This window comes from Passer montanus, unplaced genomic scaffold (assembly GCF_014805655.1).
Source record: "Passer montanus isolate IOZ18808 unplaced genomic scaffold, ASM1480565v1 scaffold167, whole genome shotgun sequence".
Lineage (NCBI taxonomy): Eukaryota > Metazoa > Chordata > Aves > Passeriformes > Passeridae > Passer > Passer montanus.
In genome coordinates, this window is record NW_024363938.1 from 43,379 (window position 1) to 58,099 (window position 14,721).

The following is a 14,721-nucleotide window of genomic DNA, read 5'->3' on the forward strand; positions in this document are numbered from 1 at the left end:
AGGAGAAAGGAGTGTCTGAAGGGAGCCTACAAGGAAGATAAAGAGGGACTGTAGATGAGGACCTGGAGGGAAAGGACACAGGGAATGGCTTCCACTGCCAGAGGGCAGGCCTGGATGGGATATTGGGAAGGAATTGTTCCCTGGGAGGGTGGGCAGGCCCTGGAATGGATTTCCCAGAGAAGTTGTTTCTGCTCTTGGATCCCTGGCAGTGTCCAAGGCCAGGCTGGACCAGGAACAGCCTGGTCTATGGAAGCTGTCCCTGCCCATGGTTGCAACTGGATGGGCTTTAAGGTCTCTCCCAACCCAAACCATTCCACAATTCCATCATTCCATAACCTTTACTATCAGCAGTTCTGTTCCAACTGCAGACCTCTGAGGAGATTTTTTTCTCCTCACAAAATTTGTTACACCAACATTATTTACAATAATCTTTCAGGCAGTGCTGGGCAAAGCCATTACTGAAGTAATTCTTTTCCAATCCCAGTCTCTGAGGTTTGCAGGAAAACACACATTTTGCTGGGAAAGGGATCTGGCAGGGACATCAGCAGGAAATATTCCCAAATGCCTTTCTCTAAGACTGGTAATTAGCATCAAAATCTGTAACCTTTAGAGAAATAGGGACACTCCCTACACAAAAATTGTTCCTTTAGGGACACTGGCTCTGCCTGTTTGGGTTTCTGAGACCCTGAATCCCTGGAGACTTCCACCGTGAGATGATATCAGTGCAAGACACGGCCAGGCAGGCCTGGTTTCCAAAAATACCAAATTGAGATTACATAAAACGAGTGGGAAGACTGACAAAAAATAAAAAAGCAGGGTTTTGATCAAACAATTTATGGCATTTCTGACTGGGAATGCAAATGAATTAATCTCAGTGACCTTAAAAATGAACTGAAGCAAGGGGTCCTTGGAGGCACAGAGTGAGAATAGGAGGCTTTTTTCTCAGAGAGTGAGATAATGCTTGGACTAGAGCTTTTTAATACATTGTGCTCAGTAAATTCAGCTCAGGGACAAAACTCCTGTGGAATATTTGATTTCTGGTGCGGAAACTACTACACTGAATTCCTAAATCAGTCTGAATTAAGTTCAGTTGTGGAGGCACCAGAACATTTATTTTCTGGATTTGTACTCCCTCACTAATCACTTTCATAGGCAGTAAGTAACAAGTAAAAGAAGTTCTTCTGAAAAGTGCTTTATTTTTCTTTCTTATGCAAGAGCCATGTTCTGTTCCCATTTTTTCCCATAGGAAACTGCTGATCTTAGCAGTACCCAAACTTTGGACGAAATGTCAACAGAGGAGAAGTGGAAAAAATTCCCACCCTGAACGTAATTTTTTCCTGTCTCTCGTAATACATTCCCAAGAAACCCTGAAATATAATACAGCCATATTTACTTTTGGAGGGTTTGTCCAGCTTCTGCAGCATTCCCCATGGAATGGGGAACCAGTGATGTTTTATCCAAGTCTGTGTCTGAATGCCAACTTCCAAAGGAGTTTGGGCAGGTGTGGGAAATGGATTTGTGGAGAATTCTTAAAGTTTGATAGAAGGTTCACTAGTGTGTACATTTGTATGTACATTTTGAGATAAGAAATGCTGACTTGGAAATGGCATGGAATAGGACAGATATTGTTGAGAGAAAAATGGAACTAGAAACAAGTTTCAAAGGACGGCTTTGCAAATAAGACTAGATGCTTTGGAGAAACAGAACTATGAAAAATCCAAACTATGAAGAATCCAAATCCATTTCCCACAGGCAGGAAGCAGGAAATGGAGCCCTTCAGTTGACAGGTGCTTCCCAAAGTAGCACTCCAGGGTTTTTCCCCCACCCTGGCCCAAAACTCTCCTTCTTTACACACCACCTCACTTGGGCTGGCTTTGAGCTGCTAAATCCTGGAAAACTCCTGGGATGGAGAGCCCACAGCCTCTCCAAGCATCCCTGCTCTGGTTGTGCCTGAAGTAAGAACCCAGGGAGCAAGGGATGGAAATCCACCTTGCCTTGCTTGACTTGGCCGATCCTCATTTGTCTTTCGACTAATTAGTGACCATGGGGACCAGAGATGTACTAGGGTTGAAGGGATGAAGGAGAAGGAATTTTTCTTCCCCTTGTCCGGGATGGATGACAGACACTGGAGATATTGGGAGTCCAAGCCTTTCCTCAAGTTACCCCAGGAGTTTGGCACAACAGCAACGCCTCCTAGCAAGGACAGAGGGGGAAATCCCTCATTATTTCTTGTCTCTATCTAAAGCCTCCTTCAGTCTAAGCTCACCAACGACTCTGAATCACTCCCAGTTCGAGTGAAACATAAAAAAAGAAACCTTAGGACTACAAACACAGACACAGAATCTAAAATTAACAAAAGGAAAACCTCTAGGCTGCCGTGGATTTTCTCAGAGCTCAGCAGCCCCTTCCCACCATCCCAACGTGCTGATGATTTCCTCTCCCACATCCCTCAGAACCGTCTGCACCCCAGACAGGGCCTGCTCTGAGACTCCCAGGGGCTGTCCCTTCCCCTTCTCCAGCACTAATAAACATCATTTTGAAAGAGCAACGGGATGTGTCATCTCCATGAGCTGCTGCAGTCATCCCACAGTGTTTCAGTGATATCAGACACATCAAAATTACTCCTTCTGCTCCCTTCAAGCAGGCTCCTCACCACAGCTGCTCTGCTATGGATCCGCAACTGGCTCAGAAAACAGCCGAAAACTCAACCAAAATGGGATTTTCACAGTGGAAAGGCTGTGGTTTTACCGTCTCAAGCCTCAGCAGTGGACAGAGCTTTGCTTTCACGCTGCTGTGTTTTTGAGGCGCTGCTGCTGCCCTGCTTCTGCATCGATCTGGATGCCAGGGAAAGAGTATTCCATTAAAACCACCAGTCAGGCTTTGGCAGCTGGCACAGCAGCTCTCCAAAGCACGGAGGAGTTTAAGGAGATGACAGTTACCCAGTTGCTTTCCAGCAGGGAAGCAGCAAAAATCATCTGCGTGCAGCGGGCAGGCTCCCGGTGCCAGCTGCAAATCCCTGCCAGTTAAGGCAAACAACCATTTAATTTTCTTGCAGAGAGGGACAGGATTGACTTCCCATCCCAAGCAGCCCTGAGAAAGGTCAGCAGGCACCAGGAAATACCGAAAAATTGTGTCAAAACCCAAGCCAAGATGGGTTTCAATGTGCTCCAAGACAGGGGCTGAGAGATTTGACGTCACCAAAATCCAAAGTGCAGAGGAGCTCCAGGAAATTGTCACAAACTCCATCAGGAAGGCCTGGAATGCTTGTGATGCCCCAGCTCTACAGCTGCCACACAATTCCTGCTCCCAGATGAACAGCTTATTCCTCTGCTCAGCTTTCAGTAAAGGGATTTTCCTCCCCAAAAAGAGATTTCCTTAGGTAAAAGCACTCTGTGCCCCCACTGCTAAACTCCTCAACCACCTTCTCATGGCAAGGGATTTTGGACAAGTTCTGCTGAAATTATGGTAAAATTTACACAGGAGCTCAGGGAATGTCAGCAATTACCAGCATGACCTCAAGGCTCAGAGAGGAATGGAGATTAGAGGGAGACTTGTTTTTCTGCAGTGATTTGGTAGCAGATGGTGACTTTTATTTAGCCCTTTTGAAGAAAAGTAGCCTTGAAATGGGCACTTTCCCAGCTTCATTAACATGATATTGAGAGAAATATCAAATGTCTAAAGCAGAGACAATTCCCAGAGCCTCACACAATCCTTAACAAATCCAAACTCTCGTGCTGCAATCTGCTTGGTGGCTTTTGAAGATGTGAACCTCCAACTTCTGCTGCTTCTTCCTCTGTGCTTTCCAATTTTATTCTGCTGTGAAACCAGCTCAGCTTCTCCTTTCTTTGCTTGTAAAATTCTGAGTGTTTTCCACCTCTCAGCAGAAGCTGAAACCACTCACTTCTTCCACCTGTGTTTTGTTTGCTGATAGGTAAAGCAAAATATCTGGCATTGTAATGTGAGCATCTTCTCAGCCCACCCTGAGCAGCCTCACTGAACCCTCTGAGCTTGCAACAGGACTGAAGTGACCCAAAAACTTCAAAAGTTTAAAGTAAGAGCAAGGAAAGAGTCAAACAAGCCAAGGTTGAAGAAGCCAGTGAAAGCCTGGATTTAAAGCACTTCATGAAGGGTCAGAAGTCACCAGCATTACATTCAGGAGAACAAACTGTGGCTAAATAGTCAAGACAAACCAGACATGGCTACAAATTTAAGAAAATATTGCCATGTTTTGGCCTCTCTGGATTGTAAACACTCTTCTGGGTGGATAATTCTATAAGAAGTACCTGCCAGCCTCCCCCTGCTTGAAGAAAATCCATGTGCTGGCTGCTCCTGTGCCTGAGGCTCAGGAGGATGTGTTTACACCGGTGACATTTCACAAACTGTGTCCCCATTCCCCTCCCACTCAGTGCTTGACAGAGACAGCACCAAGCCCGGACTGATTCCTGCTAACAGGAAAAAAAATGTTCCCTTTCAGCTGATAAATAGGCACAAGTCAAGAGGAAATCAATTACAAGCAGAAAATACACATTTCTAACCTGTACATTTAAGCAGTTCCTTTACAAATGCTGAGATACAGCTGAGATAGCTTCAAATCTTTTTTTAAACAGCTAAAAACCCTGCACTTCTTGCTGGCTTGCAGGAGCACATATGGCATGCCAGAAAGCACATGAAGGAATCATATGAACAAACAGCTCCTGCTACATAAATGAAGGCAAAATCGATTCTCCCTCCACTTATTGTTGAATGAAAACCATCCAGAACCATAAAATATTACAGGGGGGAAAAGGCCCTAAAAAGCTGAACTCAAATAGTGAATTTCTATTTTGCTGCAAGGTTTTTGATTTTATTTCACTGATCATGGAGTCACAGGACAGTTTGGGTGGGAAGGGACCTTAAGGACCATCCAATCCCATTATTCATATTCCCAACACTCCCTCACCCTCCTGCAACTCCACAGCTTTTTAAATCTATTACCTTGTGTTTATTTATTCTCCAGTGCAATCCATAACAATGCTCAGGTTAAACCTGCCCCATCATAAACTCCAAGAGGCAATCTCCAGCTGAAGGAATTAGTTACTCATAGTGCTCTCAGCTCCCAAAACCTGTGTATAAAACTCAGCCCAACTTAAATCATATCAGATTTGTACCCAAAAAAAAAAATCAATTCCTGTGTGGAGCTGCCAGCACTCATTAATCATGTCCTGATGAATGAAACCCTTTCCAGTGCTGGCAACAGAGATTTGCTCTGAAATGGTGGAAATGTTTCAGGTTAATCTTTTTGACAAAGCAGTCAATTCTGTGAAATAACTTCCTCCACATCCCCTGCATTCCCAGCTAGAATAAATCCAAGGAGCTGGGCTGGAGCAGAGGAATCCAGGCTGATTTCTATCAGCTGTAGACCAAGCCAACAATTTTTTTCCCTGTTTCAGTGCCTCAGTTAAAATCCTCAGGGAACCTTGGGACATATTTTCACTTGTTTGGCCGATGATCTGCATGGAGGGGCTTCCAGATGGATTTGGGAAGACAAGCTGAAAAATGCATGGTCATGTTCTCCTCTAAAATGGTGCTGAGAGGGGCTAAGATGACCTTTGCTGAAGTGTATTTTAAGAACAAGAGTCACTTAGGGAATACTTCATGTCTTGGGATAAAAGTATTTAACTGGAAACGAGACCTAAAGAAGAACAGGATATTTCAAACTGGTTGTGTGTCACAGCCTACTGTATTTACAGTAGCTTTTCTTTCCAAAAGAGGGACAGAAAAATCAGAACTTTGGACTTGAAGTTTTCTTTGACCCTTTTAGAACTGAGCATGGGAAGTGCAGCATCACAGCACCAGAGTAGAGAATGTTTAATAAAAATGTTGTTTCTGATGGGAAACCCTACTGCTCATTTTAGCAGGCTCCAAAAGGCATTTTTGTACCACTTGGTGCTGAAACTTTATTGTACAACACATGTTTATCCTGAATTAAGTTTTTTTCCACCTTTCTGAAAACACTTCATGATAATGGTTAAGGTTTGGGTTTTTTTCTTCACCTGTAATTCTTTAAGCAGGCCTGGGACAGAGGCACTGGGAATAGGAACAATTTTTGAACCCTTCCAAGGATGGAGATTCCACCACCGCCCTGGGCTACTGCAAGTGAGGGCCAGAGCAGAACCTTATATTTTATCTGCTCTCAGATTTCAAGTTAATTATTTGCTGTTTGAAAATCTAATCATCTCCTTCTCAGAATTTTCATTTGCAGGATTCTTCCTAAAAAGATCACTTGACATACACACACACACACAAAAAAAAAATCAAATTATATACTTCACTGCAAGTAGAAAGGGAAGTGTAAGGAAGGTCATCTCTGAGTGGTGCTGGCTGAAGGTCACTCTGCTCCAGCTGAGCTTTTAAATATCAGAAAAAACAACAGGGATCAGCAGCACAGAGCCGAAGGTGACACATATTAGTGAGACACGGGATTGCAGTGGGTGGAAGGGGAGGTCTGCCTGCAAATATTTACACAAACTGGAACAGATTTAGGACAGGCTGAGCCAGCCCATCCAACCATGAGGCAAAGCAAGGCTTACTCTGACCGACCTCGAGTTTGATATTTACTGTGTCCTCTGGGAATTCAGGCCTGGCTTAGGCTAAGTCAGGTCAATAAAAATGAAGTCCAGCTCCTGAAGTCTGGTAATAGCTCAGCAATTGAAAGGATTAGAAAGAGGAGGTTAATCCTGGGGCTAGATCTAGAAGCAGGGTGCCTGTGCTGAGCCCAAACCAGACAGACTGGGCTCCTCAGCACAGCAGGGCCAGGAGCTGCTGGAGCTGAGCAAGGGCCTGGAGCCTCTGGGTGCCCAGGAAAGGCTGCGGGAGCCGGGGCTGCTCAGGCTGGAGAGGAGCCCCAGCTGAGAGGGGCCCTCAGGCCTGGCTGTCCCTGGCTGCAGGAGGGGCAGAGCAGGGCCCAGGCTCTGCTCCGGGGCCCAGCAATGGCACCAGAGCCACGGGCAGGGCCTGAGCCCAGCAATTGCCCTGCCCAGGAGGCACAACTTCTTCCCTGGGCAGTGCCCAGCCCTGAGCACATTGCCCACACAGCCTGGGGGCTCTCCTCCCTGGGGCTGTGGCAGAGCTGTGTGCACACCATGCTGTGCCCTGTGCTCTGGGATGGCCCTGCTGGAGCAGGGAGGTGACACCAGCTGCCCACTCAGCTCCCTCAGCCTCAGCCACCTTGGGATTCTGTGGAGTGAGGTGCAATGCTGACCATGGTGATGCCTCAAGTTTTAGCTTTTATATTTTTCAGATTCTGTGCTGCTTCAGTGTGTAGTTCTGACCTTCACATTAAGGGATGGTGAGGTCTCTTCACAGAGTAGGGAAACAAAATAATTCCTTCTCTAGCTGGGGACCAAGGACAAATGATCCAAATTTCAGGCCCCAGGAGCATAACCAACGTGGACTGAAGAGAGAAAACAAGAAGGATGGGACTCCATAAGGTAAAGCTGTAATTAGAATATTAACTCCCATATGCAAATGAAGCAGAACTTATAAAAGTGAGAGACCCCGTGAGTGGTCGTGCATTTTGTGACCATCTTGGTTCATCTTGAGTGCAGTCCTGGCTGGGCTCTTGTGCTGCCCAAAGTGGATCCATGGAGTACTTTTAATAAATTCCTGCTTTATTCTTTAACTCTGTTTGGCCTCTGATCTAGGTCAGCCTTCACAAGGCATCAATGGAGCCACCACCGTGGACACTCCAGTCCCGGTAAACATGGAAACCTCTGGAAGTATCTCCTCTGCAGAGCTCTCCCAACACTGCACTACAGCCACATCCATCCTGCCTGAGCCTGCAAGCAGTTTCAGATCCTGTAGAGGCCTCTGCCTCGCCCACAGCCTCGAGTCCCTTAAGGTCTGCAGACCTCCAGGCTACCTGAACTCACCTATTTCCAGGCAGCTGCTACTCAAACCTCACTTGGTGGCTAGAAAAAGACAGCAAGAAGAGCAGAAACTTATACTGCTTTGGAAACTATTGGACATTTCGCATCCTGTCTCAACCACTTTGTGTAACTCCCAGCTCACCCCAAACAGGAGAGCTCCCTGAGCCAGGCAGGAACCAAGGCTAAAATCCAGCTAAAATTCATCCTAACAGCAATACACTGAATAAACTAGCTGGGCTTGTCACAGCAAATCCCTGCACCCAGGGCCCCGAGGGACAGCAAGGGAACACAAATACTCTGCCCTTTACCCATTGCTGTCCTAACCTCTGTCTGGGAACTGCACATCGTGGGGACAGGCTGCAGTGGATTCTGTGACTGCAAAATACCCTGGCAGAGCTGTGTCACCATCATATTTTCTGAAAAATCCCCTCACCCAGGTTTTTCTCCTGGGAAGCTGAGAAGCCTCAGAGAAAAAGGAAAACAGTAATTATCTGATTTGCTTCTCCTGTGTTTTGCTGCTTTGGAATGTGGTTTGGACATGGTTTACCAACAGGTGATTGTTCCACTGGTTTCATGTGAATTGTTTTTACTTATTGGCCAATTACAGCAAGCTATGTCAGATTCTGGAGAGTGTCCCGAGTTTTTCATTATCATCTCTTAGCTTTCTGTCTGTATCCTTTCTGTATTTTTCAGTATAGTTTTAGTATAGCATAATCTAACATAATCTAATCTAATGTAATAATAAATTAGCCTTCTAAGAACATGGAGTCAGATTCCTTCCTTTCCTTCCAAAAATGGAGGTCTCAGAAAATACAAGAAGAGCTGTGCATCCAGTGCTATGGATCACACATGGGTGGTTTGGTTGCTGCTGAGTGGGGCTTGCCCTCCTCAAGGACTCTGCAGCATCCCATGGGACAATCCATGTTTTCCACTGGGAATGCAGGGATGAGAGTTGGAGGCAAAGAATGCATTGGACACCTGAGCCTGGTCTCTGTCCCTGTTTGTGAGGTGACCATCAACATCTTCCCAGCCCATCCCATGCCAGCAGTGATCACCCTCTTCTTGCCCACTTTCCAGACACAGCAGGAACTTCTGTGGGCCCAGCTTGGATGGGGATGGCCCAGTGACATCACAGTGCTGGGACCAGGACACCGTGTGACATCACAGCCCTGCCTCACGCCGGTGTCACCCTCTTTGTGACATCAGGGACAGCAGCACCAGCTCAGCCCTGAGGGTTCTCATGGCCAGAAAAAGCCTGGAACTCAAAATGGGAGCCCAGCCCATGGCAGTGAAGCATTCCCAGGAGCAAGGGGCACTTCAGGAACAGGCCTGGTGCCACCAGTGCCACCCCACGGGGCCTGAGAAGATCCTGCAGACACAAAGGGAGCTGAGTTCCCCCATACCTGAGCTGCCTGGTGAGAAGTTTTTGTTTGCAGCTCCCCAACTCCTCCTGCTCTAAAGAAATCAGCATTTCCCAAGGAGCTCTCAGGTTGCTCCCACTGCTCTGGTTTGCACTGGGATAGGGCTCCTTTCTTCACAAGAGCTGGCACAGGCTGGGTTTGGAGTCAGGATGGCTCAGGAAAGAGCTCCTTGGGAAAAAGTGATTACCTCTGAAAACATCAGTGTTACTCTCACAGTGCAAATGAAAACATTGGGCTGGGTTCTTCATTTCTGGTATTAGCAGCAGCCCCCTGTCACACAGGAAGATATAAGCATAAATTTCTAAAAATACATCCTAGCAACCTTGTAACATCCCAGTACTACAGAGCAGTTTAATTTCTAGTTAGAAGATGACACTGGGAAAAATGAACTTCATGGATTTCATAGTACACAGCAGCAGTGGAAAAAAATATTACATTTTTAATATTTATTTCTAGAAGTGCTGCACAAATCAAGAGCAAACAATTCCACCACCTACACAGGACATCTCTTATCCTGACAGCACAACAGAATGCTCCTTATCCAGGAAAAGAGGGCAAAAAGGCACCATACAATGCTCACATCATTTCTCCAGAGCTGCCTCATCCCCCCAGTCAGAAACCACACGCAATTGCCAGGTCTGGTTTTCAAATCTTTGCCCCCACTAAAGAAAAGATTACCAGACCTCCAACTCCAAGACAGAAAAAGCCATGAAGAAAATTCCAAAGTCAAACCCTACTTGCAAACATCCAAATTCTCATGCTATCTAATACCTGGAGTAAGCAGAAATCCAAGGAAATTAAAGCTGCCATTTGGTACAATCCAGACACAATCATCATCTGAAATGCCACAATTCCTGTTGGGTTTCTGACTTTCCTGAGCTGTAAGCAGAGCAAGCCCTGGGAGTTTCTTAATAGAAGAGCTGAGTATTTCCCCCAATATTATTTTACCTGCAATTAATTATTCTGATATATAGGAGGGTAATCAGAAGTTGTGCTGCCAAAATGATGCCTGGACTGGGCAGAAAAGCACAGGCACAGCCTGAGTATGTCCAGCTCCTCCTTGCTTTTCCCCAAAAAACCAACAGAAGGACTGCAAACCTCTAAGCAGAGCAGTCCCTTTGCTGCCTGAGCATTCCCAGATCAATCCCACAGGAAATACTCCTGCTCTGTTCAAACAAGTCTTGGGGCTCTGGGAAACATCACTGTGGCAGGCACTGGGGCTGCAGGAATTCCAGAGCAGCCATCCCAGCAGAAATTGCCTGCCCAAAAAACATTTCCCCAGCACTGCCTCTCCTCTGTGGGCAGCAGCCATCCTTCCTGCACACCCTTCAGCCAAGTGTCCCCTGCTCCTCCAACCCAATCCTGGCTCTTGCTCTCTCTGCCACACACATCCCAACACTCCTGTAATTCTGGAAGAAGAAATTTTTGCTTGTTTTTCTTGTCTTTTTTTCTTTTTTAAATTATCTTTTCCTTTTTCCCACCTGCACTTAGAGATTACTTCTTAATGAAGAACCAGCAGAGGAAATCCCAGAATGGTTTGGGTGGGAAGGGACCTTAAAGTCATCCAGACATCCCTGCCATGGCAGGGACACCTTCCACCCTCCCAGGCTGCTCCAAGCCCCAACGTCCAACCCGGCCTTGCAACAATCCTGGTTGTTCACCCTGGGGAGGGGAAGCCTTGGGGTGACCAAATTGTGGCCTTCCAGTGCCTGAAGAGGCTACAGAAAAGATGGAGAGAGACTTGGGACAAGGGATGGGGTGCCTGGACACAGGGAATGGCTTCCACTGCCAGAGGGCAGGGATGGATGGGATATTGGGAAGGAATTGTTCCCTGGCAGGGTGGGCAGGCCCTGGAATGGATTTCCCAGATCAGCTATTGCTGCCCCTGGATCACTGGCAGTGTCCAAGGCAATGTGCTTGGAGCAGCCTGGGACAGTGGAAGGTGTCCCTGCCCATGGCAGGGGTGGCACTGGATGGGATTTAAGTCCCCTCCCACCCAAACCATTCTGGGATTCTGTGATCTGCACATCCCAACAGGATGGAGCTCTCTGGCTGCTGCCTGCTTCCCAGAGTCAGTGACTCTCTCTCATGTGCCATTTCTTTTGCTCAGCACTCAGGAGGCAGCACAGAGACATCCTGAGGAGCAGAGAATTAGTCCAGCCAAAACTGAGTGCAATGAATCCTTTCCAGGAAGGACTGATTCAATGAGATGATGAGAAGAGCAGTGCCTGATGACCTGGCACACACACCCCGGGCAAGCAAGAAACAAAAACAACTTTTCCTTTAGAGCTTGGAAACTTAAGGGGTTTTTTGTGCTTCAATATCAAAGACAACAAATTCACAATATGCCCCTGCACAAAGGATACTGGAAAACATTGATTTCAGGATTATTCAATAACCCTTCTCTTCCCTGTAGTTCTGATGAATGAGAATTTGAGCTAATTTGCTGGAGTTAATTATTTATTGTTATGGAACCTTACAGCTCACAGATGGTCACTGTTATTGTAAGAATTGCAGGGGACCTGCAGCATCTTGCTGGGGCCTATCCTGCTTTATTTAAATCCAGAAGAAAACACAACTCTCTGCCAATTCCCCCAAAAAAGCCCATTTTCTCTGTATTACCACTGGAGCTATACCATCTTCCCACTGCTGGCTGCTTCCCTTTTTCCACTAAGAGGCATCAAGTGCAGACTGGTTTCAAAGAGAGAGAATTAAACTCCTTTCGTGGAGGAAAATGAACTCTCAGCAAGGAAACCCTGCCGTAACCAATATCACTCAAGGATTGTTCTTGCCTTTTCCAGCAACCATAACCCTCACTCCCAAGGACAGAGAATGTTGCACACTCCAACAAATAAACCTAACATAATAAAGGCATAATTCTGTGCCCCAGATTCCCCTAAAAATCTGAGCCATTGAGCTCATTGGCCCCATCCACCTCAGATTTGAGGCTTGGGCTTTGCCAGGAGGTGAAAAAAAAAAACAAAAACAGAGGGATGAGGAGCACAGCAAACACTGGAGGTCTGTGACCCCTTCCCCAGACAAAAATATCAGCTGCAGGAAAACAGCAGGGCTCTGGTTTCACCCTGCAAGAGGCCAAAGTGCTGTTCCTTCTGTTCCAGGAAGGGAAAAAATGAGTGAGGGAAAGAGCAGAGTTTCTTTGCGAGGTTTTGGAACATTAACCCTGCTAAGACAAGTGCTGGGATGGAGATTCAGGCAGCTGGCTGAGCTTCAGGGGAAGTGGAAATCACTCAGCTTCCCTTAAAACACTCAGTGATACAACATCATGGTGATACTCTTCTTTTAAATAAAACGATTTGGGGGTTTTATATAAAACATTCTGTTTCTTCACACGTAAATCTGATTATCAGCTATTCCAGCAGGAAAAAAAGGAGCAATTAGATTTGGAAAAGTGTAGCCAGCAGTGAATGTGCACACAGAGTGATCCTGGAGTGTAAACAAAGCTGGTTTAAACCATTCTGCTTTATTCTTTTTCATTAGTTTGCAGAGATTATATTCAACTATTTGCTTTTTAATCACATTTGAAAACATTAATTTCCTATCAACAGTCCTGATTTCAAGTGCAAACACTGCTTAATTAGAACTCGTGGGGAAATGATTTTAGGTCCTGTGGAAAATGAGCCTGCTTTCATTTCAGAAAGAAAACCACTCGCAGCCCAAAGGTTATTCCATTTATTCCTGGGGAAAATCCAAATGCCAATCCAAAACCAAAAATGCAGGCACTGATTGATGTGCATCAGGTTTCCCTCCAGTTCTCCAGGACAAGGTAACTGGAGAGGTAAAAAGGATGTTCCATCCATGGATGTTCCATCCATACTGCATGGAATCACACCTTTCACAAATTCCAGAGCCTAGAAAAAGCAAATCCCCCGCGTAAATAAAATTTACCTATAGGACACCAATCTTAAAGAGGAAAAAAACTGCAGCCACAATACCATAACCAGAACCTGAGGATCTGAAAGCTTTTTAAAAACTCAAGTAAGGATATAGAGTTTCTTTCTGTTCCTTCCTGTGCTTTCTTCTGGTTATGGAATCACAGAATATCCTGCACTGGAAGGGACTCCCAGTGATCATCCAACCCCACTCCTGCACAAACACCCCAACAGCCCCACCCTGGGCATCCATGGAGCAGAGTCCAAAGGTTCCTGGAGCTCTTGCAGCCTCAGGGCTGTGGCCATTCCCTAGGGAGCCTGGGCAGTGCCCATCACCCTCTGGGGGAAGAACTTTTCCCTAATTTCCAAATTAAATCTTCCATGAAAGGGAAAGAAGCTTCTAAGTTGTGAATTACTGAGCTTTGCCTCAGCAGAACCAAGTAGGATACACAGGCTCTAAAAAGAACTTAATAGGACTGTAACAGATAACCTCAGTTGGTGCAGAAGGTGGAGACAGGGAGGAGGTGATTAAATCAACCCACATTTACTTAAGGAAGTCAGATGAGAAGTTATTTGGAATGAAGGGTAACAATACAAGAAGTAATGGGAGCTTTGAGGGAGACATATCCATAAAGTTCCTTCACCAAACAGCCCCTCTGGCCATTGGAGACCCCATTAGTGCTCCTTAACCACCTCAATTACTGACTGCTGGGCTGGATTGCCTGGAAATTCCCAGAGCTGCCCAGCTGGCAAAGCCTGGCATTAACACAGTCACAGGATCCCGGGTGGCTGAGGCTGAAGGAGCTGAGTGGGCAGCTGGTGTCACCTCCCTGCTCCAGCAGGGCCATCCCAGAGCACAGGGCACAGCATGGTGTGCACACAGCTCTGCCACAGCCCCAGGGAGGAGAGCCCCCAGGCTGTGTGGGCAATGTGCTCAGGGCTGGGCACTGCCCAGGGAAGAAGTTGTGCCTCCTGGGCAGGGCAATTGCTGGGCTCAGGCCCTGCCCGTGGCTCTGGTGCCATTGCTGGGCCCCGGAGCAGAGCCTGGGCCCTGCTCTGCCCCTCCTGCAGCCAGGGACAGCCAGGCCTGAGGGCCCCTCTCAGCTGGGGCTCCTCTCCAGCCTGAGCAGCCCCGGCTCCCGCAGCCTTTCCTGGGCAGGGAAGGATGGCAGCAGAGCCTCTTTTGTCTCCCAGGATGTGTTGTAGTCTCGTTTCTCCAAGTAAACCAACATTTCTCCTACAGATTACCAAAATACCCACTTGGAGCATCCAGTGAAGCTTCACTCCTGAGTGAAGCTCTAAGCACCAAAGCAGTGTGGCACAAATGTTTTCACTCAGCACAACCAATATCTTCCCTTGGCTTTCCTCCTCCAAGTTTGACAGGATCATAATGGAATGGAACAAAAGAGCTTGTGTCATTCAAACCCTCTGGAACTTAAGAGAAGCAGAGGCTGTTTGACTCAGGTTTGTGTGGGACACAACACTCCACAGACAGAAGAGTGA

At 46.6% G+C, this 14,721-nt stretch overlaps 1 protein-coding gene across 1 annotated transcript in view; it reads right to left on the reverse strand.

Annotated features, from left to right (window-relative positions):
• Positions 1–6,042: 6,042 nt before the first annotated feature.
• Positions 6,043–14,721, reverse strand: part of LOC120499713 (cGMP-dependent protein kinase 1-like) — a 92,427-nt gene continuing 83,748 nt past the window's right edge. The window contains exon 3 of the mRNA XM_039703734.1: positions 6,043–6,261. Coding sequence (XP_039559668.1) covers positions 6,212–6,261 — 50 coding nt within the window. The 3' untranslated portion in view covers positions 6,043–6,211. The remainder of the gene's footprint in view (positions 6,262–14,721) is intronic.